The following is a 25628-nucleotide window of genomic DNA, read 5'->3' as shown; positions in this document are numbered from 1 at the left end:
GGTTAATTTAATCACCAGCTCTTGCATTTATATTCCAAAACAACCTGCTACCTAACACTGACGCTGTAAGCAAAGCTGTGCTGAGTCTGGTTTGGCACCGGTGACTCAGAGTGTTGTTGGATTGTGAGGGGATTTTGACTGGTTTAAAAATGTATGCCGTGTTACTGCCACTTCTCTAGAACTAAACACTGAGAACACAGTTACAGAATCACAGATCACTGAGCAAAAGCTACGGAGCACAGCTAAGTTAACATTAATGTCAGTGAAGACATGGGGAGTGGGTGGAGTGTGCTACTGCAGGCCTATAATAGTTAGGATATAGAAGACAAGCTATTAATTAAAAAATGTGTCTGTTGATCATTTTGAACAGCAAGAAGCCGTTAGCTAATTTATTTTTCTTCCATGGAATATAAAAGAAAGTATTGTCATATAGTATATAAATTTGGAAGTCTAACATTTGGAAACAATGAGGTAGAAATGAAACAGCATCTCCAAAATTAGAGAAGAGAGGGTAGAGAATAGAATAGAATAATTTAGAGTAACAAAATTTGGTATTAATATTATGCATATCAGTTGCAGATTCTGAGGATGATAAAAAGAACAGTGTCCTGGCACAGGTGACAGTTTTATATTTTTGGATGCTGACAAATTCCTCTCACAGAGGCGGCTGCATTCTTCATCATCTGGTTTAAACCAATCAAATGATATAATAAAGTGACACATTAATGACACTCTTAAATATTTTACAGAAAAAAACCTAAAAGGAATTATAGACTGCAAATGTAGATGTTGTTCATTATCTATGACTATTACAATTTAATTTACCACAATAACACAGCAAGAAGAAAAGACATGTCCGAGGCACACAACATAGTTTTCTTTTTCTTACAATAAATAACCTGCACAAGGTGCACACAGTGCTGGTGCAGAAAAAAGTCACTGAACACAGTCTGGTTTTGCTGCTGAGTCAGACTGAGACTGAGCCAAAGTGAGGTCTTGAATGAACACTTAGATATTTTTATTTATAGTATTAACCAAAATGAAAGTTGAGGATCACTCATTCATCCTGTGTGGAACATGAATGTACCAATATACGTGCCAATCCATCATGTAGACATTTTCACTGGATCAGTCAAAGTTTGGACCTGCTCCTCTTCATCCCTGAATATCTGCATGAAATAGAGAAATTTCTCTAAGAATTAAAAATATCAACATTGTGGTGGCAGTACAGTACCAAAGCTATTAGGTTTCATCATCTGTGGATAATGAATGTTTAGTTTCATGGCAATTGTTGTTGAGATATTTCAGTCTGGACCAAAGTAATGGACCAACCAACTGACTGACAGAGTAACTGACTTTCCTGTGATGTGACAATGACAAGATTAAAGTCCAGTTTTAGTCCAAGAACTCTGCAACTCTTCATTCATTTCATCACAGTGAAGGCTGAGCCTGTCTCCAAGTGCTTCATTACTTTTGTGATAGCGTCCCATCCTATTCCTATAAAGCCAGTACTGTTTTAGCACTGTTGCTAGGTAACCGGCGAGTCTATGCCAGTTGATCAGTATAATCTTGGACATTATCATGCGCTTGTAGCTTCCCAGTTCAAAAACAGGGGACAGGCAGTCATCTGTCCCTACAAAGTTAACACTTTGGCTCTTGCCCAGACAAGAGTCCAAGCATGTCAGTGTGATGCCAGACAAATGACAGTCATGCAAGATCCACGTTTCAGCCATAACATGCTCATGTAGATTTAAAGGCTCTTCTCACATCCACTAAACATCAGTATTTCTCAGTGGAGACTTTGTACAGCTCTTTGTCCAAAATCAGACCATTTCCCATCTGGTTTACTATAACTCTCATGGCAAAATCCCCCTTCAGTCAAACAGCTCCCTCAGTCTTGCTACTGACACTGTCTGGAGTCTCCCTATCATTCAGGACACTCCAGGGACACAATCAGCTGTGCTATACTCCAGTATCACGTCTGACAATTGCAATCCTTAATGTTCACAATACAAGCAGAGCAGTGCACTCCAGGAAAATCTAGGCTGTCTTCATTTATTACTTCACTTATCCACAAATATAAGAATGCATTTAACAATGTGTCCTTTTCAGGTGTCCTCCGTAATGTTAGTTTCTTGTAATAATGGTGATCTAGGAATTTAGATGCTGCATTCAATATAGGCTAGATTTAATCATAGAGAGCATCGTGTTACACACAGTAGTCCTCCCTGGTAGGAAAAAAAAAGGAAAAAATTAAAAAAAGGAATAAATCTAGCACAGGCTGAGAGCACTTGAATTAACATGCAAATGAATACTTCATGAGTCATGAATTTACCTACATTAATCTCAGGCAGATATAGAGAGAGATAGAAATGGACTGAAGGAGAGAGAAGACGGTTTGTTGAAGCCTGAGGCAGCAAACAGAGAAAGAAGAAATGAGACGAAAGGAGAGCAGTAGCAGCATCGATGAGAAAGAGGAGGTCAAGATAGGAGTATGTACATACTTGTGTGTGTGTGTGTGTGTGTGTGTGTGTGTGTGTGTGTGTGTGTGTGTGTTTGAATGTACACATACGTGTGTGAGACATGCCTGCGGGCTGTGTTTTTAGAAAAGGGGGACAGCAGTGTGAGGTATTGGGCCACAGAGGAGCTTTACTCACTGTCAGCCTCCAGGCCTCAACACACACACACACACACAGACACAAAAGGCTGTGAATGATTGCAGTAGCCCACCCAGGAGAAAATCATTTCTTAAACACACAGCCTACTTTTAGTCTCCCATCTGCTAGTATAATCTCTCTGGGACATAGATCATCTCCCAATATTAGACTGCATAATATCCAGAGTGCTTCTTTTTTTAAGACGTTGTTAGCTTTAGTCTGGAATAGCAACCATTCATGTGTTTTAGCAGCGTTAATCAATCAACACAATCAATAATTACCATTAACTTTGCCTTTTGAATAATTTAGTTTCATTTATTTGAACATTTTGGCCTTGTAGTGTCTCTCCAACTTGTAGAAAATGTTGAGTGGTTTTGTGACCAAAACAAGCTATTTATAATCCTTTGTCAGATGTCAGATGTGTGTGGGCGGCTGGAAAATCGAACAGTTTTGTCACATGTTTGAGTGACTGTGTGCATTTCCGACGTGTCTTTAGTGCTCATATTTCAGTGTATGTGTGTGTTACTAGGGACAGCAAGCTGACCATGTTGCTAAGGGAGTCGCTAGGCAACATGAACTGCCGGACCACCATGATTGCTCACATCTCTGCCTCACCCAGAGATTTCTCAGAAACCCTCTCCACCATCCAGATTGCTTCCCGCGTCCTCCGCATGAAAAAGAAGAAAACTAAAGTCACTGTGGTGAGTTTGAATCCAACCTTGATGCTTCATTGAAATTGGGAGACCATTTCTCTTCATCTGATAAAACTAAAACTTTAGGTTCATTAAAGCGATAGTTCAGGTTGTTGGAAGTGGTTTTGTATGAGATAGTTTTTTGTAGTCAATGTGTTACTTACAGTAGATGCCAGTTTGGAAGAACAGCTGGAGTACCGCTGTAGGGAGCTAAGCAATGAACTCCTATGGACAGCAGAAAAATGTACAATGCACAGATACTCAAACAATATAAGTTTAAGTGTACACTATATTTCGAATATTTTCACTACTTTACTTTGCCATTAGATAGACTTTTCCAACAGTAAAACGCTGTTATATAAACCAAATATCGCTCTCTCTCCAAAGCCACTAGACTCTTTTGGCAAAAACAGTCATTTTACCTCCCAGAACACAAGAGTTGCTGGTCAACCATTGCCTTGTGAGTTTGTTTGTGTTATTGTGTGGCTTTGTTGAATCTAACCTTTTAAAACAGTGAAGTCATACAATAACACAAACTAACTAACTGATGTAACTCTCATGTCCTGTGAGGTAAAAATATTGTTTTTGCAAAGGGAGTCTGGTGGCTTTGGGGAGGGTAATGCCTTATATAATGTCGGTTAGCCAGCAAAGCAGTGAAAATATTCTAAATATAGCATACAATTAAACTGATGTAGATTTTTTAAGTGGACCTTTTTTAAGTGGTTAAAATGGGTTTTGTTGCTGACCATGTCTACAGCAGTACATTGCTTAGCTACTCCATACTAGGACACGATGGTCACCATCTACTGTAGGAAATACACTGTCAATGGGTAAGTACCTCATACAACCCCACTTCAAAAAATCAGAATTCTCCCTTAAGTCCAAGACAAAGACAGCTACATGATGCTCATAATCTTAATCTTGTCATTGTAATACAAATTTTATTTTAGTCTGTGTGAAAATGTTGGCTTTGTATACCTAACAACAAGTTGAAATGTTTTTCTTTTGAATGTTTGTGCTGAGTTGTCATGGATCTTATCATTTCTTCTCCCTTTGCATCACATGTGCCTGTGGTGCTGCTGTCATACTCTCACCTTTCACTTCTTGTGCTCACTTACTTCAGCGCAGTTCATCTGAAGAAAAAAGGCTTCAGCGCTCTAAAAATAAAGCTCCAAATACAAAAAAACTGAAGTCACAAGACACCTTAAAGTGCAAGTTTGTGATAGAAGTAGGAATGATTAAATGAAAGTTCTTATCATAAATCTGTTAAGTCATGTGGCTAGGCTGCATATTGGTCCGGCATCTGTCTGGATATCTTCCTTCTCTCTTCTTTCTCTATCTTCCCCGTCTCTCTCCGGTGTGAACTGCCAATTAAAGTCTAAAAAAAAAAAACACTCTCTGCAAATCTAAAAAGGGAATATTTTCTCTCTCGTCATCCTCCTCTGCCTCCTCCTCGCCTGTCTCTGTCTGTCTTCAGCAATACACCTCCAGCTCCTCCGGAGGAGAGAGCTCTTGTGAGGAGGGTCGTATGCGTCGTCCAACCCACCTGCGACCTTTCCATCACCGTGGTGACGCCGACTCTGACCTTCCACTGCTACGACTGTCCAGCGACCCCGACGAATACTCGAGCAGTGAACAGTCATGTGACACAGTCATCTACGTGGGCCCGAACGGAGCTGCTGTGTCAGACAGAGAGCTGACAGACAATGAGGGACCACCAGAGTTTGTACCAATTATCCCCGCCTTGCTTCGAGGTAAAACGTCAGAGCAGCAGCAACAAAGTCAGGCAGTTGGATCCCAGACCAAGGTAATTTGAATATATTTGCATTTGGAGTATAGACAATCAGGGAACATTTGTTGAAAATAAACATTAGTTGACTTACTTCTCTGTGTTCTCTGTGTTTTCTGCTCCATCAGGTGCAGTGCCAGCCGGAGGACCAGCCCAGTGGCCCAACTCAGCCCCTCCCTCAGCCCTCGCAGTCATTACTCGGGCAGCCGTTGGCTCCTGTCCCAGAGGAAGGAGCTGAGTGCCTGAAGTGCAACACCTTTGCTGAGCTACAAGAGAGACTGGACTGCATTGATGGCAGTGAGGAGGTGATGCTGGTTTTCTGTCCTTTTGTTGTCGTAAATAAAGGGAAAGTTAAATTGTTCTGTTAGTGTGATTGAAACTGCATTTGAGGGTTTGAGATGTCGAACACTTTATCTATTCAAATGGAAAAAGGGTCTGTTCTGCATACATTGCTGGCACAGCTTGTGTTTGTAGTGGCAATTTTCTGCTGCTTTCAATAAGCATATGCTTTCAATTGTGTTACAAAATAATGCAGTTGAAAAGGCACTGCATTATTATTATTATTCAAATATTTGTATAGAACCCTGTTCTTTGTCTGTCACTAATGCAGGTTTTTATGTTGTTAGCAGCTCAAATGACCTTGTTTATTCTGACCCACCACCACTCAGGCAACAAAAGTGGAGAGTTCTTCCTTTGTCAACAATCAAATCAAACTATCTCAGGTATTCTCATAAAGAACAGAGCCTTTCCCTTATTCATCCATCATTCTGTACCTTTGTTTAGGTGGCAAAATTCCCCTTTGAGGAGGTTCCAGCGAGCAAACAAGGTGACAAACAAGAGCCATGTCCATCTTCAGCCGTCCCAAGTTCAGCTCCTTCTGCTCCTGGCTCTGCTGCTGTGTTGGATACAGAAACCAAAACAGGTTGATTCATCGATTTCATATCTCAAATTGTATTTCTATAGTTCAGCATCAAGTCTCATTTGACAGTTTTGGGAAACATTGTCCTGTCCAACATCTCCAGGTTCTGCATGTGCGGTAGGAGGCGCAGGGCAGCCCTCCTCCCCAGCAGGAGCCTCCAGGAGGAGAACCAATGACCAGCAGCTGCAGGACATCAAGGAGGTGGTGGAGGAGGCAGAGCTGGCCCAGACGATGATCCACAGCCTGGCTCAGGGTTCTGGTTCCCCCATAGTTACCAGTACAAGGAGTGTTACAGGAAGCAGCAGCATCACATCTAACCCCCTGCACAAGACCAAGAGCTCCCACCTGAATGACAGGTGAGGACCAGTGTTACTGTGAGCCACTGTAAATTTTATTTAGGAGGAGCACTTTTTTTTCTGCAAACATTGCTATTAGCCATGATGAGATGTCTTGTTTATTATGTCTCTGAACAGCCGCGAGAGTCTGAATGTGGGCGGTAACACTGATGGGAAGGCACGCCCGCTAGGATCACCACGCCTCGGCATCGCCAGCCTGACTAAAACCTCAGACTACAGGTAAAGTATACAAACACATATGGGCAATAATGATAACTGTGGGTTTTTTGTCTTCATTCACATTTCAAGACACATTTAGAAAAAAATGAAAACACTGACATAAAAATAACTTCTTGACGATGTTTCTCTTATTACTACAGCAGCAACAAAGGAGTTGCAGGAGGGGAAATAAACCATCTAAACGTATAGGAAGACAACAGCATCAAAGACATAATGGCTCCATAATGTTTGATCCTTGTATTTCTCCTCAGGCCTCCGTCCTCTCCATCCCAGCGGTGTAAAGTCTACACCCAGAAGGGTGTGATGCCAGCAACGCCCCCTCTGTCCTCACACACTCTGGCTCAGGATGGCCAGGCCACAGAAGCATTGACCTCAGACAGTATGTGTCTTTCTCTTCATTTATGAGATAGAATTGTGCTTCTACTGACACCTTTAAATACATGTAGCACAGTCTTACTTTGGCAGTGGCTAAGAGCATTGACACTCTGAGTAGATATGAATATTCATATCCTCACCAAATCATTATGCTCTCTGTCTGGTGTGTAGCCATCTGCAGTTTGTGCATCCTGTGTCTCATCACCTCCAGTGTCAGTGGCTGTCTGTCCCTCCTCAACTGTGTCTCTTTCTTCTTGTGCTTAAATCCTGAGTGCCTACACAATGAAACATACCATTAGCTGCTAACTAGAATGCTAGCTAAGCAGTGACTTTAAATTGTGCATTACTTTGTTCTCCTCATCATTAACAAGATGTTCTGCATCTTGAAATAAGCTTGGTAACACTTGTTCAGCAGTAAAAAGCTTTCTTCTTCTCATAGTTGACCTGGCTGACTGACATGTGGATTAAGTCGTTTTGACTCAAGTGCTATCCACAGGCTTTTACCAATAGCACATTTCTCAGGGTGCACTGAAGCCCTTTTGGATCAAAATTGTTCAGTGTGTTCAGTCTTTTGGTTTTTGATTAATAACTCTGGATTTGTTTTGAATTCACCTGTGCAATTTTTTTTTCAGTAGAAGGAACTCGTTAAAAAGAGCTTTCATTTGAAATATATAACTAATTTCCACCCATGTCACTTACACCCCTCTGGTTCATATACATCTAGAATATTGCTATTTATTTGACTGATTTTCCTGTTTTTCATATGATGTGATAAACCAGTGGTCCTGCTTAATAATGTATGCTCAGTCTGTTTTAAGCATTCTTATATGCATCTCCCCATTCTTCAACTGTTAATCTCTCCTGCAGGTAATGTTATTGCTGGTTAAGACCAAGATCTTTACAAAGTGATAACAGAGTTCATGTAACTGTCTTGAGGCATACAAAATATAGTCACATACTGAGTCACCTGAGCCCAACACTGTTTGCTTGGATAATAACAAGTGGTTTGAAATTAGCAACGTGCTATGATGCCAATTTTCTTATATTCTACATCCGGAAAATAAATCTAATTACGATGCCAAATGTGTGTTTCTGATTCTGCAGACAGTTTGGCTGCAGACAGCGGCCGGTCCTCCACAGAGTCCCTGCTGTCCAGGACTTCTCCAGTGGGCATGAGCCCACAAGTCAGAGAGCCAACTCCATCTCTGTCTGCCAGCCTGGGCTCAGCTGAGACACTCTGTGACGACGATGTCCCACCCATACCCTTGGACACACACAGGGATGGTGAGTTGCAGTTATAACGCTGCTATTTTTACACGAGGAAAGAGGGGTGAGATGCAAAATATGAATCATATGCAAACCCTCAGAATTATGATGACAAATATGCACCACACGAAGAAGGAACAGGAAATGAACAAATTTGGTTCTCACACCCTCCTCCACTTGCAGCCTCAGGAGCGGCAGTATCTGGAGGAACAGTTGGACCTCTCTCGCTCGGAGAGGATGAGCTGGTGTACACCGTGGTTTCTGGAGGTGTGGAGAACCTTGATATTACAGCTCTGATGGAGACTCAGGGCCTGACCTGTCGTCCAACAAGCATCATCAGCTTTAACAGCGACCACTGCTCTGTCGCTGCCCTCACCTCGGGCTCTCAAGCCATTGGTGTCATTGGGGGTACTGCTGAGAATGAAGCTGGAGAGGATTATCCCATGCATGCAGGTCCTGCAACAACCTCGGGTGTTACAGAAGTTGTTGCCATGGCAGAGGTAAGACTGACTGACTTGCTTTGCATTTGTACTGAAGATTGTTTGGCATGTGGATATGTGTCCTAAACTAAAGCTAATGTTCACATATGTGGCTGATTTTGATATGATTTGAAGCAGAATAAAGAACAATAGCCATCATAAAAAAGGCCATACGCTAGGGTTGTGGGGCCAAAATGGCTGCTAGTCTGTCTCATGATGGGGGTCTATAAAACTTTAAATTACCAGGTAATCAAATGTATATGATTTTAATTCAAATTAAGATTAAAAATCACTTTTGAAGCTATTTTTTTAACAAGATGCTTTACAGAATCAGGAGTAAATAAATGTTTCATGGTTACCGTTTTTTTCCATACCCAACTGAATTATGTCCTGTCGTAGGTGGCCATGGCCAAGCTGCGGATAGACAGTGAAGCCTTTGCCACAGTCATGTCAAACTGTGGCTCACCCATCTCCTCCTGGATGAGCGATCTCAGCATGGGCAGTGAAGCAGACCAGTCTCTCCACAGCTTCAGTCAGTCCCAGAGCCAGCAAGGGGAGGCCCTGGCTGAACCTGAACCCAACCAGAGCCTTTCCTTTGGAGTGGAGGGACTGGGCGGTTATGAAACGCCGAGAAGAGGGAGTCTGGAAGGAGAGGTGGTGCTGTCAGAGAACGGGAGCGATAAGGGAACACCAACCAAAGACAGGCTGAGAAAACTGCCTCCTTCCATGGCTAAAACCAACATCCAAATTCTTGCAGGACCTGGTAACTTCTCTCCCTTCAAGACCACCATCAGTGTGCACCCATGTGTGGCTGTCAAACCCATGGTCATACAGGAACCGACCATCCTCTCTTCACCTACCAAGACAGGCTTAATGAAAGACCCAGGCAAATTTAATGCACCAATTTTAGCTTCTATCTCCAGTGAGATGAGCTTTGAGGACCCCTGGTTGAAGCGCAGCATAGAGGAGGGGAGGTCCAAGGAGCTTGTGTGTGAAGTGAAGCCAGGGAGGAGGGAGGTGGAGCATTCAAAGAGGGATGGTAAGCAGGACCTGACTGGTGTAATACTTCAGAGAGACCATGTATACCCTAAGTGCTTTGTCGAAGTAGATTTACTGTTTATGCCAATAACATGCAGTGTTTCCCCCCATGATTTTTTTCAGGCTTGGTGGTACATGGGATGGCATATTGATGCAGTCGACACCTGTCAGATATATTTTTGTATAAAATATATATATATTTGCTCAGTATATTCAAGACTTTAAACTAAGTGATCGCAAGGAGAGGATGACTTAATAAGCTGCATTTATTGCATAAAAATAAACTGTGAAACCTATGACCTTTGCAAAACAAAAACACCTCATGAACAAGGTGTGCATGATTCATCACTGCATGTTCCTTGGCTTGGAGAAACATTTCACCCTAGCATCACGATGAAGAAAGTAACTCCATTAGAACAAAAACGTCTTTTATTGTTATTACTACATGCAAATACTCCTTAAAACATTTTTAAGTATCTACAGATTTAAGAGTTAGTTAGTTACACTACCAGTTTGTTGCCTTGATCATGACAAGGATACAAGAATAATTAATAAAATATATAATTTGTGCATGTATGCAGTATTTGTATTAAACATGACATTTACTCAGAGCTATGGCTGAACTCATGATGAACATCGTGAAGCTCTGGTAGCTCTGTCTAACTGGAGGTCCTTCTACCCAGATTCCACGAAAAGATTGTACATGTCTTTATTTCCGTGGATGAAAAATGTCCTGCTTCCCACATAGCATTATTAAAGCTGCAGGACACAATATTATTATATTATAAATTTAGTTGAAATAATTCAAACAACCAATCAGGGTTAGCTTGCATGTAACCATCCAATCACACCAACTCTGCACAAACAAGGATCATCCAGATTCTGTATCTCTGTGTCTTTGTGGCTTTCTTATTTTAATCTAGCTAGTTACTACATTGACAACTTTGACAATCCACTTCAAGCCCAGCATAATACATGTGCATGTTTGGTGTGTTTTTTGGTGGGGGGGGGCGTAGTAGGTTTGGCATTGTGTATGTTCAAATTGCCTTCTGCTGCATTACATGTTGATGGTATTTATTCATTTCTAAAAACAGTATTAATTTGAAAAGGGTAATTGTGTTATTATGATGTGCTGATGATAAGAAATTGTGAAATGTTTCAAAGTAAAAGATTTACAGGATTCTTAAATTAACTACATGTTCTCTAACATTTGCTCTTTCTCCATTACCAGGTGGGGATCATGGCAGCTCTAGTTCAGGAGGAGAGGTTGTGTCATCTCCAGATTCTTTCAAGCGAGTGGTGGATGGTTGTGAGATGATCGCTGTTGTTGCCCAGGGAGAATGCCTGACCAGTATCTACAGCCCAGATATCCACCGCACAGCCAGTCTTCCCCGTGGCTGGCACCGCCTCAACCGCCACGATGGCTTAGACAATGGAGTTGAGTACCGTAATCTTGGCGTCACTACTTCAACTCCCTGCAGTCCCCGCGCCACACTTGACCGTCGGGGATCAACTGGAAAACAGGGCTTTTTCTCCCACAAGAAGGGAGGAATCCCACCTCTGCCACCAGTACGGAAGTCCAGCCTCGACCAGCGTAACAGGGCCGCCAGCCCTCTTCACCAGCCCTCATTACTGGGAAACTCAGCAGATGATGCAGGCGTATCTGGATGTGGCCCCACAGGTGTCGGCAGACAACGAGGCTCCAGCATAGACAGCAGCAGACTTTTCAGTGCCAAGTTGGAACAGCTCGCAAACAGAACCAACTCTCTGGGTCGGGTCCACAGCTCCCACAGTGGTTCCCACCACTATGATTGCTTCTCTCTGGAGAGGGGTGGCAGCCTGAAAGGGGGAGGGGGAGGAGGAGGAGGAGTGAGGGGGGACAGCACCATGCCTCGTACTGGGCGCAGCCTCACCCGTGCTGGATCAGTGTCCTCTCCTACTGGAAACACCAGCAACCCCAGTTTCAGTGCCAGTCCTGTGCCAAGCAGTGCTCCACAGTCACCAGCCAAAACCAGTAGCCAGTCAAAGATCTCAGCCGTCAGTAAGCTGCTGATGACCAGCAGTCCCAAAGCCAGGAGTCTGTCTGCCTCCAGCACCAAGACTCTGAGCTTCTCCACCAAGTCTTTGAGCCAAGCTGCCAGCCGCAGCTCCAGCCTTCCTCCTAATGGAAAGGTACATTTCTTCACTTTATGTGAACACACTTATAACATCTGTAAACTACATGACTGCTCATCAAACTGCTTCTTTGTGCGGGTTCAGATTTTACACAAGAAGAAATACAGGGTGTCAATGACACAGATTTGTCTATTCATTTGCTTTTGTAATAAATTTGTTAAATTGTAAAGAGAATTTATGAACACCCTGTACATTCATTCATTACTCAACACAAGTAATTCAAGCTGCCATGGTCTCTGTTGTACCTTCTACCTGCCTAAGCCATGTATCTGTTCCCTAAGCCCCAGAGCTCAGTCCAGGGCCCCCTGCAGCAGCAACAAGGACCTGCCCCTGGGTCCTGGTCCACCCAGTCTTTGAGCCGTAGTCGAGGGGGAAGCCTGGCTGCAAAGCTGCCTCTCCGAGCTGTCAACGGTCGAATCTCAGAACTCCTTCAGGGAAGCACAGGCTCCCGTTCCAGGAGTCATGCCCAAGGAGGAGGCACAGATCCAGGAGAAGAAAGAGGAGTTGCAGGGGCAAGGTAAGTTAGTTTTACTTTTAGTTTTTACATTCCATTTTTACTTTTAACAGGACATCCTGTGTAAGATTCATAGAGCACTTATTATAAATTGTGTTCATTAAATGATTGAATAATAAATATCAGAGGTGTGGAGGCTAATATCATAATTAATAAAGTAATGCATAGCTAATGTTACAGTAACAGCTAAATAACTTTGTACATAAAGGAGGCCGGAAACTCACTTGGACTCAAAACTCTGCAAAACAATTACCTTGTCCCAATACAATATGATACATGGACAGTTTTTAGGCAGTATACATCATTCATCATGTCATCATCATCATTCATATGTTATGTAAGACTGTAATCAATAACAGACATGGCATAACAATTTGAAAAGGTTTGAGGGTACATGATGACTATAATTAACAAAAATGGAAAAATGCCATGAAATATAAAATAATTTGTTCATGGTGTAAACTCTTACCTTTTATCCTGTTCTCAGTGGAGGGGGAGCTGGAGCAGGAGGTGGTGGAAGTGGCCTGGGAGAAGAGAGGGCAGCAGTGGTCCAAACGCTGCCTTCCCCCTACAGCAAGATCACAGCTCCCAGAAAACCACACCGCTGCAGCAGTGGCCATGCTAGTGACAACAGGTATAGGCTCAAGTTCACTGTGACATTTAAATGATTTCTTTGTCACAAAATACTTTTGTTGATAGTACGTGTAGTTAATTTAAGCAATAAATTCCTATGTGCATGTTATATTGACCAAGAAAACTGAGTTCTCCTGCTTGCAGAGCCATACTGGCGGTACCTACAGGTGCCAAGAGGCATAGCTTCTGAATAGGCAGTGACACTAAAACTCAATTTTCTCTGTCAATATACTGTAGCATCCACTGAAGAATTTATTGCATCAACTGACTACATTTACCATCAACACTGACTGTACCTTCAACTGTGCTCTCATTTTTCCTCTAACAGCAGTGTACTGAGTGGTGAACTCCCCCCGGCCATGGGGAAGACAGCCTTGTTTTACCACAGCGGAGGCAGCAGTGGCTATGAGAGCATGCTGAGAGACAGCAGTGAGAACACAGGAAGCACCTCCTCAGCTCAGGACTCCCTCAGTGAGCACAGCTCAGCCACCACCTCCTCTAGACGGAGCTCCAAGAGCAGCAAGAAGAGCAGGAGCAACACAGGTGAGCATAGCTCACAGTTTTATATTGAAAACCTGTCAACAATTTGAAATAGCATCATGTCCTTTTACATAATGTGTTGTGTTTTCAGTTGTCATTGATAAAACTGCTGCACCTACATATCTGTGAGACTGCTGCTAACTTTGGTTGATGATGGACAGTATTTACCATGAGTATGGCAATCAAACACAGTTATCGTTGTAATTAAATTTTGAAATGATAATACTAGTCAATGGAAATTTTAATGAGGTTTATCATGAAACTTATTATAACATTATAATTGTTTTATTTATACCCTTAATCTAAATATGAAAAATTTATTAGCGTGATCTAATTTACAATTATGTGAGGGTCATGAAGCTACACACTGTGGTAACAAGAGCATTAAATCAACAAATGCAAAGATTACTGTTTATATTCATTTTATTCTGTTCCCAGTATGTATTTTTTATTACTTTAAACCAACACGTGTACCTTTGTCAGGACCGCAAATGTCACATCATGTCAGTAACAGACACAGGTGGAACATGTGAAACAAAGGCTAAAGGGACAGAAAATAACAAAGACAGGAAGTAAAGTCAAGACACATGAGGGAGGAAGAGAACTAGGAAATAAAGTAGGGAATAACTAACAAAACCCTCCAAACCATGAGACGAAGCATATGATTGTGGCATAAACATGGCAGTGGGTGTGCGTGTGCAGTGGGTATGGATGAGCAAAAGAGAGAACAGTAAAAAAAAAAAGAGTGCCCGTGGCTGTGCTCAGAGCAGACAGGTGTTGGCGATCAGAGCAGAGGGATTAAAGTTAAGCAGTTAAGTTGTATAGTGACAGTAAATAAAAAGTGTGTCTATGAATAAACACTGCAGAAAAGAGGTCTAAGAAGTTCCCTTGTGTGTTTTCCCAGTTGCTGGGTTTAGTAACGGGAGAGTCTGGGATTACAAACCGGAGCAGAGTGTGCTGCTCTCTGGTTCTGGACCACATTCTGCTCTGCCTAGGTTACAAAATGTGGATTGTGGATTATTCAGTGCCTTTGTACTGAGCACCAACCCTGCATTTACATACATACTGAAAAAAAAGTCTAAATAAACACAGATGTGTTTATGCCTGTCAGACACAGCTAAAACGCAAGGCATGAAGCTGATGTGGACAGCTGCATAGATTAAAATAAGAATGTTTCTGTTGCACAAACTTTTAGAGCTGAAAAAGCACCTAAAATAGTATTCTTTTATTATGAAATCCATAGAGGTGAAGGTTTTGAAATGTGATTAGAAGCTTTAAAGCAGAATCATTAGAAAAAGAAAAGACAGTAAGATCGAACTGATAAAAGATGAAGGAAGACCTCTATGAAAAAGCACAAGGAGAAAGCAATGAACAGGGTGAAATGAAGAAAGCTGTGGTTGCAGAGGGAGCCAGGTAGGAAAGGTGACCCTGACCACCCATCTGTGAAATGGTAAAAGGAATCTGCTGGTGTGGGCTGTAATGAATATATATCCACTAGAACACCACACAGAGGCTGCTAATGTGCCCGCAAAATTACAGTCTACTGGTTAACCATGAGGATGAATATGTGCATATCAGATTGGACAGAGGCAGCTCTTCCTCGTGTCTTGAAATTGGAGTAACCCTTTCCATGCCTGTGTGTGAGGTGCAGCCTAACCTGCTGCCACGCAGCATAAAGTCTGCATTCACTCTCATTTTCCTTTGACCACAACTGATTCTCTGCTTCAAAGACATTCACTATTAAACTGCCACAAGAAGACAGAAGAAAAAGTATGTCTCTGTGTTTGTTGCATGTGTTCAAGAAGGATACAATTCTGCCCCAGTCCAGGCAGATAGAGTATAAATAGTAAGAGGAAGAAAGGGCAGATATGCCACATAGTGAAGCGAACGAAATGTTAATCACATCTCCAGCTGAGTTCCTCTTTGTGTTTGATTTCTATTAGATTAGATCTCTTCCATGTCTCCTCCTCTGATCATCTTTTTTCCATCTATTCCTCTCACACATTTTATACCTCATTCATCCACCTCTCTCTCTTCACACATTCTCCTCCCTGCAGACCCCTCATACTCTCTCCATCCCCTTATATTCTGCCTCCCACTACGTAATGAAATACAAATGTCTCTGCTTGACCTCTCAGTGCCACACTGAGACCAAAAGACAGCCGCAACCTTATTAAAATCGCCACTTTCTCTCTCCTGAGCCTTATCTCTCAGTTCCTGGTGAATCTGATAATTCTCGTTCCTGCACACATGGCCCGCAATTTCTATGCAAAGTGTGTGTGCATGTTTGAGTGTGTGTGTGTGTGTTCATTGTAGCGTAGTGGGCAGATTAGAGAGTGACCTGCTGCTCTTATCTATGAGCTTCATGAACAAAGACTGAACTTTTTATCTCACTTCACACTCCATTATCTGTTTCTTGTTCCCAATTTTGCTTTTTCAATCACTCACTACTTTTCTTTTGTTCTCTCCTTTTTGTCTGTCTCCAGTGATTCATCCATCTCCATCTCTTTCCTCAGCTTACAGTATTCTGCTTTCATATCCATGTTGTCCTATCTTCCTGTAAGATATGTATTCTATAGGTTTCCTGTTGAGCACAAGGACACTTGAGTTGTACATGAACACGGTTTTTCATCCTGAATCATCCTGTGTAACTGAATGGTCATAAAATACCACTAAGCCAAGTGAGCCCGCCAATATGAGCTATGTGAGATATGTTAGACTTAAGCTAGTTTGACATTTTACAAAAGGCGTTAATTTTCTTTCTTGCAGAGAGTTAGATAAAAAGATCAATACCACTCTCTTATCTGTCTGTTTAATATAAGGCTACAGCCTGCAGATGTTAGCTTAGCTTAGCAATAAGACTGGAAACAGAGGATATCAGCTGGCTCGGTCCAAAGGTACTGCCTAGCAGTGCTTCTGATGATCACTGTTATAGCTCATTTGTTTAATCCATACAAAAACTGAAAAAACAACTATTTTGTTTTGTTTTGTTTTGTAGTGTTTTTGTTCAGCTAGCTGCTGCCAGTACACAAATATTGACAAGACAGGCATAAGAGTAGTATCAATCTTCTCATCTAACTCTCAGAAAGAAATCAAACAAGTGCACTTTCAAAAAATACCATTATTCCTCTAATGGTATAGACAAAAAAGATATTAAGACTATGGAATATATGTGTCGATAAAAAAAACACCCTCCTGCCAATACTTGAGCAAAATATAATAATATACGATAGTGTTGATCTACTAATGTTGCTGCAAAATTGCAGTCTGTACTGAAGTAGAAGTACAGATACTGATTAAAAATAAAGATTCTAGTAAAAGTATAAGTACTGTTTCAGCTTTTTTACTGAAGTTAAAGTGAAAAAGTACAGGCTCTGAAATGTATGCAAATTATAAAAGTAAATCAATGAAACATAGCTAGAATAAGCACTGAAGAATCTGGATATTCATGTTACTCGATAAACGAATAAGAGTTTAATGGTTCCAGTATATAGCAACAAATGTGTTTCAATGAAAACACTTTATAATAAACATTTTTTATTAACTTCATCTTATCTGTTCTTTCAGGTCTCCAGCGTCGTCGTCTGATCCCAGCACTGACCTTAGAGTCGTCCTCCTCCTCACCTTCTCACCGCTCGTCCAAACAGGCCATCACTTCCTCTTCGTCCTCCTCCTCTAGCCCAGGTGCTTGTTGGGTAGATGGCCCACTGGGGCCACCAGCTCCCTCAAACATCCGGGGAGCGACTGCGACAACAGAAACCTTTGAGATCAAGGTATATGAGATAGATGACGTTGAGCGACTGCAGAAGAGGAGAGACAAAGGAGGAAACAAGGTGAGAGAGGAAACAGAAAAATAAACTCCTTCGCATCAAGTGTGCTAAAAGAGTAACATGAGGCTAGAAAAGGGATGGTACAGAAAAGGGGGGAAGTATTTGGAAACAAATGCGGGACCAAAAATGAAGCAGGAAAGGGTTAAGGGACAGTGTGTGAAGGGAATACACTGTATGATGGTAGAGTGACAGAAAATGGAGAGTGGATGTGGGGAGAAAAGTGAAGGTGGTTGAGAGCCAAAGAGCAGAAAAGGAGTTCCAGAGGGCAGAGGACATATTGTACTTGGCATCAATGAAAATTATTTCATAAATAGTCTTTGTGGGAGATATTAAAAAGCAATAAGTGTTATGTTGGACATTGTTGCTGGAGAAAAGAGGAAGGAAGGAAGGAAGAGGAAGAAACTGGAATAGAAAAAGGGATCAGGGATGTGAGCTACTGTATGTGTAAAGAGATAGTTCAGATAGTTTGAAGTGGGGTTGTATGTGGTACTTATTGATAATCGGTGTATTACCTTCAACAGACGCCGGCTGACACGGCCCCCGTTTGGAGAAGCAGAGGGGAATCCTAGCAAGGAAGCTAAACAATGTACTGTTGTAGAAAGAGTCAGCAACAAAAGATAATTTAGCCATTTAAAAAAGGACCATTTAAAACATCAATATCAGTTTAAGTGTACTATGTATTTTTAATATTTTCACCTCTTTTCACCTCTACCTTTCTGTCAGACAGCCTTTTCTGATGTGAAAATGCTGTTGTATAACAAACTGGACTCTTTTTTTTGCAAAAAACGTAATACCTGTTCATCTACTGCTGCCTCAGTCTGTTACTTAGTTTGCATTATTGTGTGACTTTGGTGAATCTGAACTAACCTTTTAAATGAAGCCACACAATAACACAAACAAACTAACCTATTGAAAGAGCGGTAGACCAACAACTCCCATGTTCTGCAGTGTAAAATTACTGATTTCACCAATGGAGTCTGGTTGAGCAAGAGAGAGAGAAAAGTATTTGGCTTATAGAAAGGCGGTCTCCCATCATAAAAGGCTGTCTGATCAAAATATTACATACATGTAAACTGATATAGATTTTTGTAGGTGGACCTTTTTTTTTTTTACCTGGTTAAAATACTTTTGGCTGCTGACCCTGTCCACAGCATTATGCTATTGCTTAGCTTCCAGGCTGCTACTCCTCTCTGTTTCTCCAAAGTGGGGGCTTGTTGACCAGCATCTACTGTGGGTAATACACTGACGATGGATAAGTACCTCATACAACCCCACTTCAAATAATCCTAACTATCCCTTTAAGAAAAAAAAGAGTTTTAAAAACACTGTTAAAGATTTTCATAAAATGTATGAATCAACATTAGCACTATGTTCTTTATGAAGTGAGCTTTTTCCCCAATAAGTCTACATTTATTTCCCTCTGTGTTACTTGTGAAATATCAGTTCAGAAAGTATTAAAAATTCCCAGGGTTTAGCAGAATACAGAGTGGTGCTGTAAAACTCAAATGCAAATGAATGCATTGTGCAGGTTTTTGGGTTTCTACTCTTAAACCTTTATGTATTCAGGGGAGGGGGGCTTGTGAGCTCTGGGAAAGAGGGTGGGAGAGAAAACCATGAAATATAGATTTTCCCTGCAGCAGCCTTAAAAAAGCCACTTAACCCCCGACTGATTCAGTGAAGCCGCTCAGTGTCCAAGCGTCCTCGACACTGGGAGTCGATGAGGTGTGAATGTATGTACCTGTGTGAATGTTAAGCAGGCTGCTTCTGAAAGACAGCTGTGTGTGCTTCACGACACACTCCTCCAGATCAGTAAAGGTGAATAAGATCCATGTCTGTCTGTCTGTCTGTCCTCCGTCCGCATGTCAGGAGGTGGTGTATGTCAGTGCCAAGCTGCGTCTGTTGGAGCACCGACAGCAGAGGATCAGTGAAGTCAGAGCCAAGTATCAGTGTCTGAAGAAGGAGCTGGAACAAACCAAACAGCACCTGATGCTCGAGCCACACAAATGGACCACTGAGTGTAAGTAGGAACCCTGATACATCCAAGTGTGTGTGTGAGACACAGAGACAGGGTGACTGTCTTGATATATGTCTGTCTCTGTGTTTGTCTTATCAGTTATTCTGCACTAGCCGTTCTCGACTGGAATAGAAATTGATGACTGACTAGAAAGATATTATCAATATCATAAGTTATTAAACATATTTATCTCTATTTTTCTTGTTAGCCTGTTGATGAAATTCAAGAGCACTCTGCATATCCAGAGTGTGATGGCAGTTTCATCTGAATGACCCTGCCCCCCTTTTCGCTCTGTAACAGTTGAACAAACTTGTTATCCAGTGGAACCTCTGTCTCCATACTGTCTCCTGTATGCTATGTGCTAAGCTCATATAGTTTTGACAATTATGCATTTTAACACATCTTAAATTACCTAAAGTTAGCAAAACACTAGCTACCTAGCTAGCTAATGATTTTGCACACATTGGTTAACGTAAGGTGTGACTATATGGCATTTTTACAGGTTCCCCCAAAATGAATTTTACCCGTCTTCAAAATGTGGTTTTCCTTTCAAGATAGATGAGCTCGCCAGTTAGCATATCTACTAACATGAAAATGGAAAGGAGAAAGTAAAGGTTTTCAATGATTTTGTAGCTTGCTTCAATTGGAGTTAGTGTTATTGGAACACAGAGAAAAGGGGCGGGACTTAGTAAGGGTCAATTGCTGTTGAGACCTAATCTTTATATCATTATTAACTGCTGTCTAAAAAGGCATTTAAAAAAAAAATAAGGCTGGTTTTATTCTATATTTCTTTATTGCCAACAAATCCAATGGAAAGACCAAAACCAACAAAGCATTAGTCTGTCACAGTACTTTCAGACCTCCCTACCCTGTTGCGTCCCCAAGCCTATTGGTTCCTTCTGAAGATGCATACATATATCCTTTTCAAAAAGAGGCTGATTAAATTCCCTTAGAGGAGTAAATAGCACATTTTTGGGTACTATGGCAGTGTATCTGAGAGCAAATCAAAATAACCTACAGTGTGTGATATTATAATGAAGAAATATGTCACCCATCATATGTAAACACTGTGGCTAACTGATGTGAAGAAAGACAGACAATAATTGTTGGTTGGATTAATTAATTGTTGGTTTTTATATTCATATTGTGGAATTTGTTGACACTAAGAAATATAGAATGTCACCTGACTTATCCATTAAAATGACTTACATGCTCATAAACAAAGTACATAGTACAGTTATTTAGAGAGGTGTCATTTTTTTCTCTGCTTATCCAGTTGAGCTTCAGCAGGCCTATGAAGTGGACTCTTTGGAGTATTTGGAAGCTCTGGAGACTGTGACAGACAAATTGGAGACCAGAGTCAACTTCTGTAAAGCCCACCTCATGATGATCACCTGCTTTGACGTGTCCTCAAGACATCGGTAGACAGTTCGAGGGATGGCGAGCTGGAGGACAGACAAGCAGACACGCAGCTGGACTCAATTAGATGTCGACATTTGGACCCATTGCCCCTGATTAAGCAAACACCTTTAGAAAATATCTCCTAAACTAACACATCTCACTGGATGAGTGGATAGTTGGAAGGGGCGATACTGGGATGGACTTATCCTGCATGTCACCCTCATGTCTCCTCCAGATGTAAGTAGGCAGAGGGACAGATGGATGGAGAGATGGAAGGATAAAAGGAATGGAGATATACAGAGATATCTAACACACCAACAGAGAGATGAGTCTGCAGATTCTTTCCCAGGGCTTGGAAACAGCCTCAGAAACAGACATTAAACAGCATCTAATGGACAGGCAACTTTGAATCAGATAAATAAGGCTGCCCAAAGGGGTAGACAGACGGTTCTGAGTCTGAAAAGAAACATCAAACACGCCACACGGTTTCCAGAGAAGTGAATAATTGGGCTGCTGAGACTCCTCTTAGACTCAGTTGAACATTTAGGAATGTATGCAGAGGAAAGGAGTGGAGATAAAGGAACAAAAGCTGCCATTTTTTAAACAAAGACAGATAAAGACGAGGGCGCAGGAGAGGAGAAGAACAATTTCCCATCTGCCATCATTTCAGAAGAGCACTTTTTAGAGTTTACGAGAGCCATTGGCTGTAAATCCAGAGTGCTGACTACAGAATGGCCTGATGGTGTTGTGCAGTTAATAAAAGAGACTGACCAAGAGAGAGACAGGAGGACAAAGAGAAATGATTTAGATAAGTGCCTTGTGAACATTTCAACAATACCACGACCAGTTCTCTTTCTCTCTGAATTTGTGTACATGCAGTAAGTATGGTGCTAGCATAGAAATTAAAAAAACACAAAAGATCAGTGTCCTTGGAAAATCTTTGAATTCATAGCCATTTCTAAATGTGGTGTTTTACTGTGGGTCAGTGTTTCACTTTATCATAAACTAATACTGTATGTTTGAATGATACACTGATGAGAGATGAGACTAAATTTAAACTGGATGCCCAACTAATAGGGTTTAAAAAAGACTTACAGAACATGGAGACTAACAACAAACCCTCTTTGAAGCAACAAACTTGTTCCAAGGACCAGAAGTCAAATTTGAAAATGATTTTTCCAGGACACAGAGTTATGTGTGTTTAAACAAAGAAAAAAAAAAAAACCTAACGCTAATTTCTTGTGGTGGTTGTTTTTATTTTGACTTCACTCACAAATAGAGCACACCTGAATTTTGACCCCTTGGGGCATCTGTACGGTATGTTTCCCTTGATACACCTGATGTGATGGCTTTTTCATGTTCACAAAGCAATGAGATGTCTGAGTCACACAGGAGTGGAAATGAAACTGTCTTTTCTCTGATCCAGTGTGAAGTACATCCATTGATCGACTGACTGACTGTCAGGCTGACTGACTGACAGGCAGACTGTCTGTTATTTGTATCTGTGCTGTTTTGCTCTATCCTAAAAGAAATTGAATGATTTGTCAATGTGCGTGTTTTATAATAAGGTATCCTTTTTTATTTGAGTGCAATGGGACCATGTAGAGACTATGTATGACAGTAGGATAATGGACATAAGTTGAAGAGATATGTAAGAGTAAATTGTGAGGAAGCTCATTGATATACAGTGTTAAAAATTCAATTTTAAGGCTTGTATTATCAGATTAAAGTAGTGAATTTAGTCCAGAAATACTTATTTGGGACTTCAATTATGGTTACAAATGGGCTTTTTAAATAATCCCAGTATTGTCTTTTATTGAAAGGACACAGATGTTATAAAGTCACAACTAAAAAATATATAAAGAAATGAAAGAGAACTAAAGAAAGACAAGGATGACGACCAAATTAAGAGACAAAGATCTCTGCCTGGTTCCATTTTTTTGGATGGATAGCAACACTTATAATTTGTTAATATTATTATCTATGGTGCTTGAGATGTTTATGATCTAAATGTTTGTACAAATATAAATATATGAAAGAGCCTGTTTCCCTCTGAAATACCCTTCGAATGCTTCTTCTACATCGCCGTCATCACGTCTGCTCTCAACATCACCACCATCTCCTCCGAATGCCCTTTGCTGAGCGAGCAGAGAGCATTGTGGGAGATCCAGTTTGTTGTCTGAGAGGTAAAAGGAGGAATAGACGCCGACTTTAATGATATTGGTGTGATCTGTCAAAAGCATCCTAGTGCTAAATTTATCTTTGACCTCACAGATTTTTTTTTTTTTTTATCTTTTCCACTGGACTGTCACAGAAACAGGAGATGTCTTAAAATGTTGTGATCTTCTCCTGGCTGTGTAATTTCATTGGGTGTACACCTGCAGTGACAGCCACAACATGTAGACTCCTTGTAGGAAAATTACCCCAGAGACTGAGAGGCTTTTGACAGATTGGACCCGTGAAGTGTTTTCACAGGAAGTGAGCAAAGTCACCCTGTGACATCTCTGATAGTTTCAGTTTCACCGTGCCAGTCATGAATGAAGGTTTATTTATTTGAGCTCAGGAGAGCAGAGTTGCTTGTTATTATTATGTTCTTATTTATTTATACCTTATGATCTCAAAAGTTACTATGCATTTAAGGAAAATAAAAAATAACTGTACATACTTTGCTGAACCCATGTCATATATAAATATATATATACTGTACACATATCATATATACGCTCATTTTTATTTTATATATTTTCTGTTTTAATTTCAGTTGCTCCTGTTGTTCCTGTCGGAGAGTGTAATGGGTTTGGGTTTTCTAAAACATTCACATCCAGGGTAGTTTATGAGGTTTAAGCACATTCCAGGAATTTTAGTCAAATACAGACTTAAAAACATTTTTTACATGTGAAGAAGAAAAATACAACTGTTTTATTTTCAGTGAAATGCCAATATATTGTCCAGTATTAAACATATCCTTGTGTAATTCACAGTGGATGTTTTGGGAACCCAAACCTCTGGATGAGCTAAAACGCATGTACTTGCTTCTAGATTTAAGATGCTGTGTGTGAGATTTCTTCCTTGACATGTCACTGCCAAATCTATTGTGGTACACTTTATAATTCTAGCAATAATTGTGACAAACACGTGAAGTTTTGGTGGTGCAATATTGTTTATAATAGTCTGTGGAAACCTTTCAGGAATAAGCAAGCATGTTAGAAGGGATGCACTCATTGTGTGGTGCTTTAAATAAAACGGTTCACCAAATGCCATGTTATATCAGGTTGGAGGGCAGAAAACACAAAGTCTAATGAACAAACTGACGTATGTGATGTTGCATGTTTTTGCTGGAGCATTCAAGAATTATAATGTGTTATCTCGAAATCTGACACATAGCATCTTTCAGCTCTTAAAGTGTTAACGTCTGGGTCAGACCACTTTTTCCAAAAACAGATTTATCAGACATTTCAGTTCCTTAGTTGTGGGTCAGTGGTTAGAAAATCTCTACATAACTGATTAAAAACAGTTGTTGTGGGTGTCAGTTAAAATTGTCACTGTTACGCTGAAGGAATTATTTCCTGTGAGAATTAGCCAGGGTTACAACACATGATCAGTGAAAACCATTGAATATGAAGCATGACAGTTTCACTGTGTGTGTGACGCCTCCATGATCACGAGATCTACTGTTTTTGAGAAATGTGGCCTGATACATTGTGTTGATGGAAGAGCAAGATGGAGGGGTGTAAATAAAGAAATGTATTGAAAGAGTTTCACATCTGATTCTTCTTTTTTTTAACACAGAGCAGTCAACAAAGTACCATCCAGATGTCTGACATCTGGTCTGTGCCAGTCTCAATGACATGCCCACATTTTACATTATGACTAAAACACATCATAACAGCAACTGACAACTGACATGAAGGAAAACAAGAGACACCTCATAAAACTCAAACTACTTGTTCAAGTTCGAATCCCTTAACTGTTTTCAAGGAACTTTTTGTTTTGCTCAGTCCATCTCAAAAAGGCAGCCATTTTAAAAGTTAAACCTCCTCAAGCGTAAGTTTAAAGTTAATATTGGATCACATTTCAAACTGGAGTTTATATAAACATATTCCCTTTCAGTCATTACCTATAAAACACTAGTAGTGTATGGTGGTGGCTCTGTCTGCAGAGATCCTGCCCTATTTCTGTATTTTCTTATTATTTTCCTGTGCTTGGGATACTGTTACTGGTGTAACGTGATTAAATGTAATCTAGATTTAGAGTAAAACCTAGCTAGTTTAAAATGAAATTTAAAGTTAAACCACGGTTTAAACAGGTTTCTAAAGTAATCATTGGTGGTGCAATCCAGCCTATATGTTTAGTCATGTCATGTTTTTTTTTTTTTTTTAGTCACATCACTTATTTGTTCTGGGATTGCTGTGTGCATGTGCAGCAGCCACATAGATACAATATGAGAAAATGTTGGTTTCACTGAACAATATATAATACGCACTTGCTATTCTTTCATTGATCACTGCAAAGCTTCAATGATTAATTTGTTTATTCAGTGATTTTACTTTGCAATGATCAAGATATTTCTGCCAGATACGGCCAAACTCTGTCACACCCGTCTTTCAATTCAGGAAAAGCCTGGTAAACTCAGAGAAACTATTTCCTCTGCAATCTCCTGCCTCCGTCACTTGACATCACCTTCACTGCAATCCTGTGACAGATGCTTACAAGTGAGATGTCTCTCACATC

General features: G+C 40.8%; 1 protein-coding gene across 1 annotated transcript in view; it reads left to right on the top strand.

The window, feature by feature from the left end:
- kif26ba (kinesin family member 26Ba) overlaps nt 1-23255 on the top strand; it is a 110390-nt gene extending 87135 nt beyond the window's left edge. The window contains exons 12-28 of the mRNA XM_084719206.1: nt 3187-3358; nt 4827-5156; nt 5267-5443; nt 5922-6060; nt 6161-6413; nt 6531-6632; nt 6884-7011; nt 8112-8291; nt 8457-8773; nt 9152-9791; nt 11022-11962; nt 12247-12482; nt 12967-13113; nt 13441-13655; nt 17220-17485; nt 19349-19499; nt 20773-23255. Coding sequence (XP_084575332.1) covers nt 3187-3358; nt 4827-5156; nt 5267-5443; nt 5922-6060; nt 6161-6413; nt 6531-6632; nt 6884-7011; nt 8112-8291; nt 8457-8773; nt 9152-9791; nt 11022-11962; nt 12247-12482; nt 12967-13113; nt 13441-13655; nt 17220-17485; nt 19349-19499; nt 20773-20921 — 4543 coding nt within the window. The 3' untranslated portion in view covers nt 20922-23255. The remainder of the gene's footprint in view (nt 1-3186; nt 3359-4826; nt 5157-5266; nt 5444-5921; nt 6061-6160; nt 6414-6530; nt 6633-6883; nt 7012-8111; nt 8292-8456; nt 8774-9151; nt 9792-11021; nt 11963-12246; nt 12483-12966; nt 13114-13440; nt 13656-17219; nt 17486-19348; nt 19500-20772) is intronic.
- Nucleotides 23256-25628: the final 2373 nt, after the last annotated feature.

This window comes from Lutjanus erythropterus, chromosome 1 (assembly GCF_056507025.1).
Source record: "Lutjanus erythropterus isolate fLutEry1 chromosome 1, fLutEry1.hap2, whole genome shotgun sequence".
Lineage (NCBI taxonomy): Eukaryota > Metazoa > Chordata > Actinopteri > Lutjaniformes > Lutjanidae > Lutjanus > Lutjanus erythropterus.
This window is presented reverse-complemented; position numbering and strand designations above follow the sequence as displayed.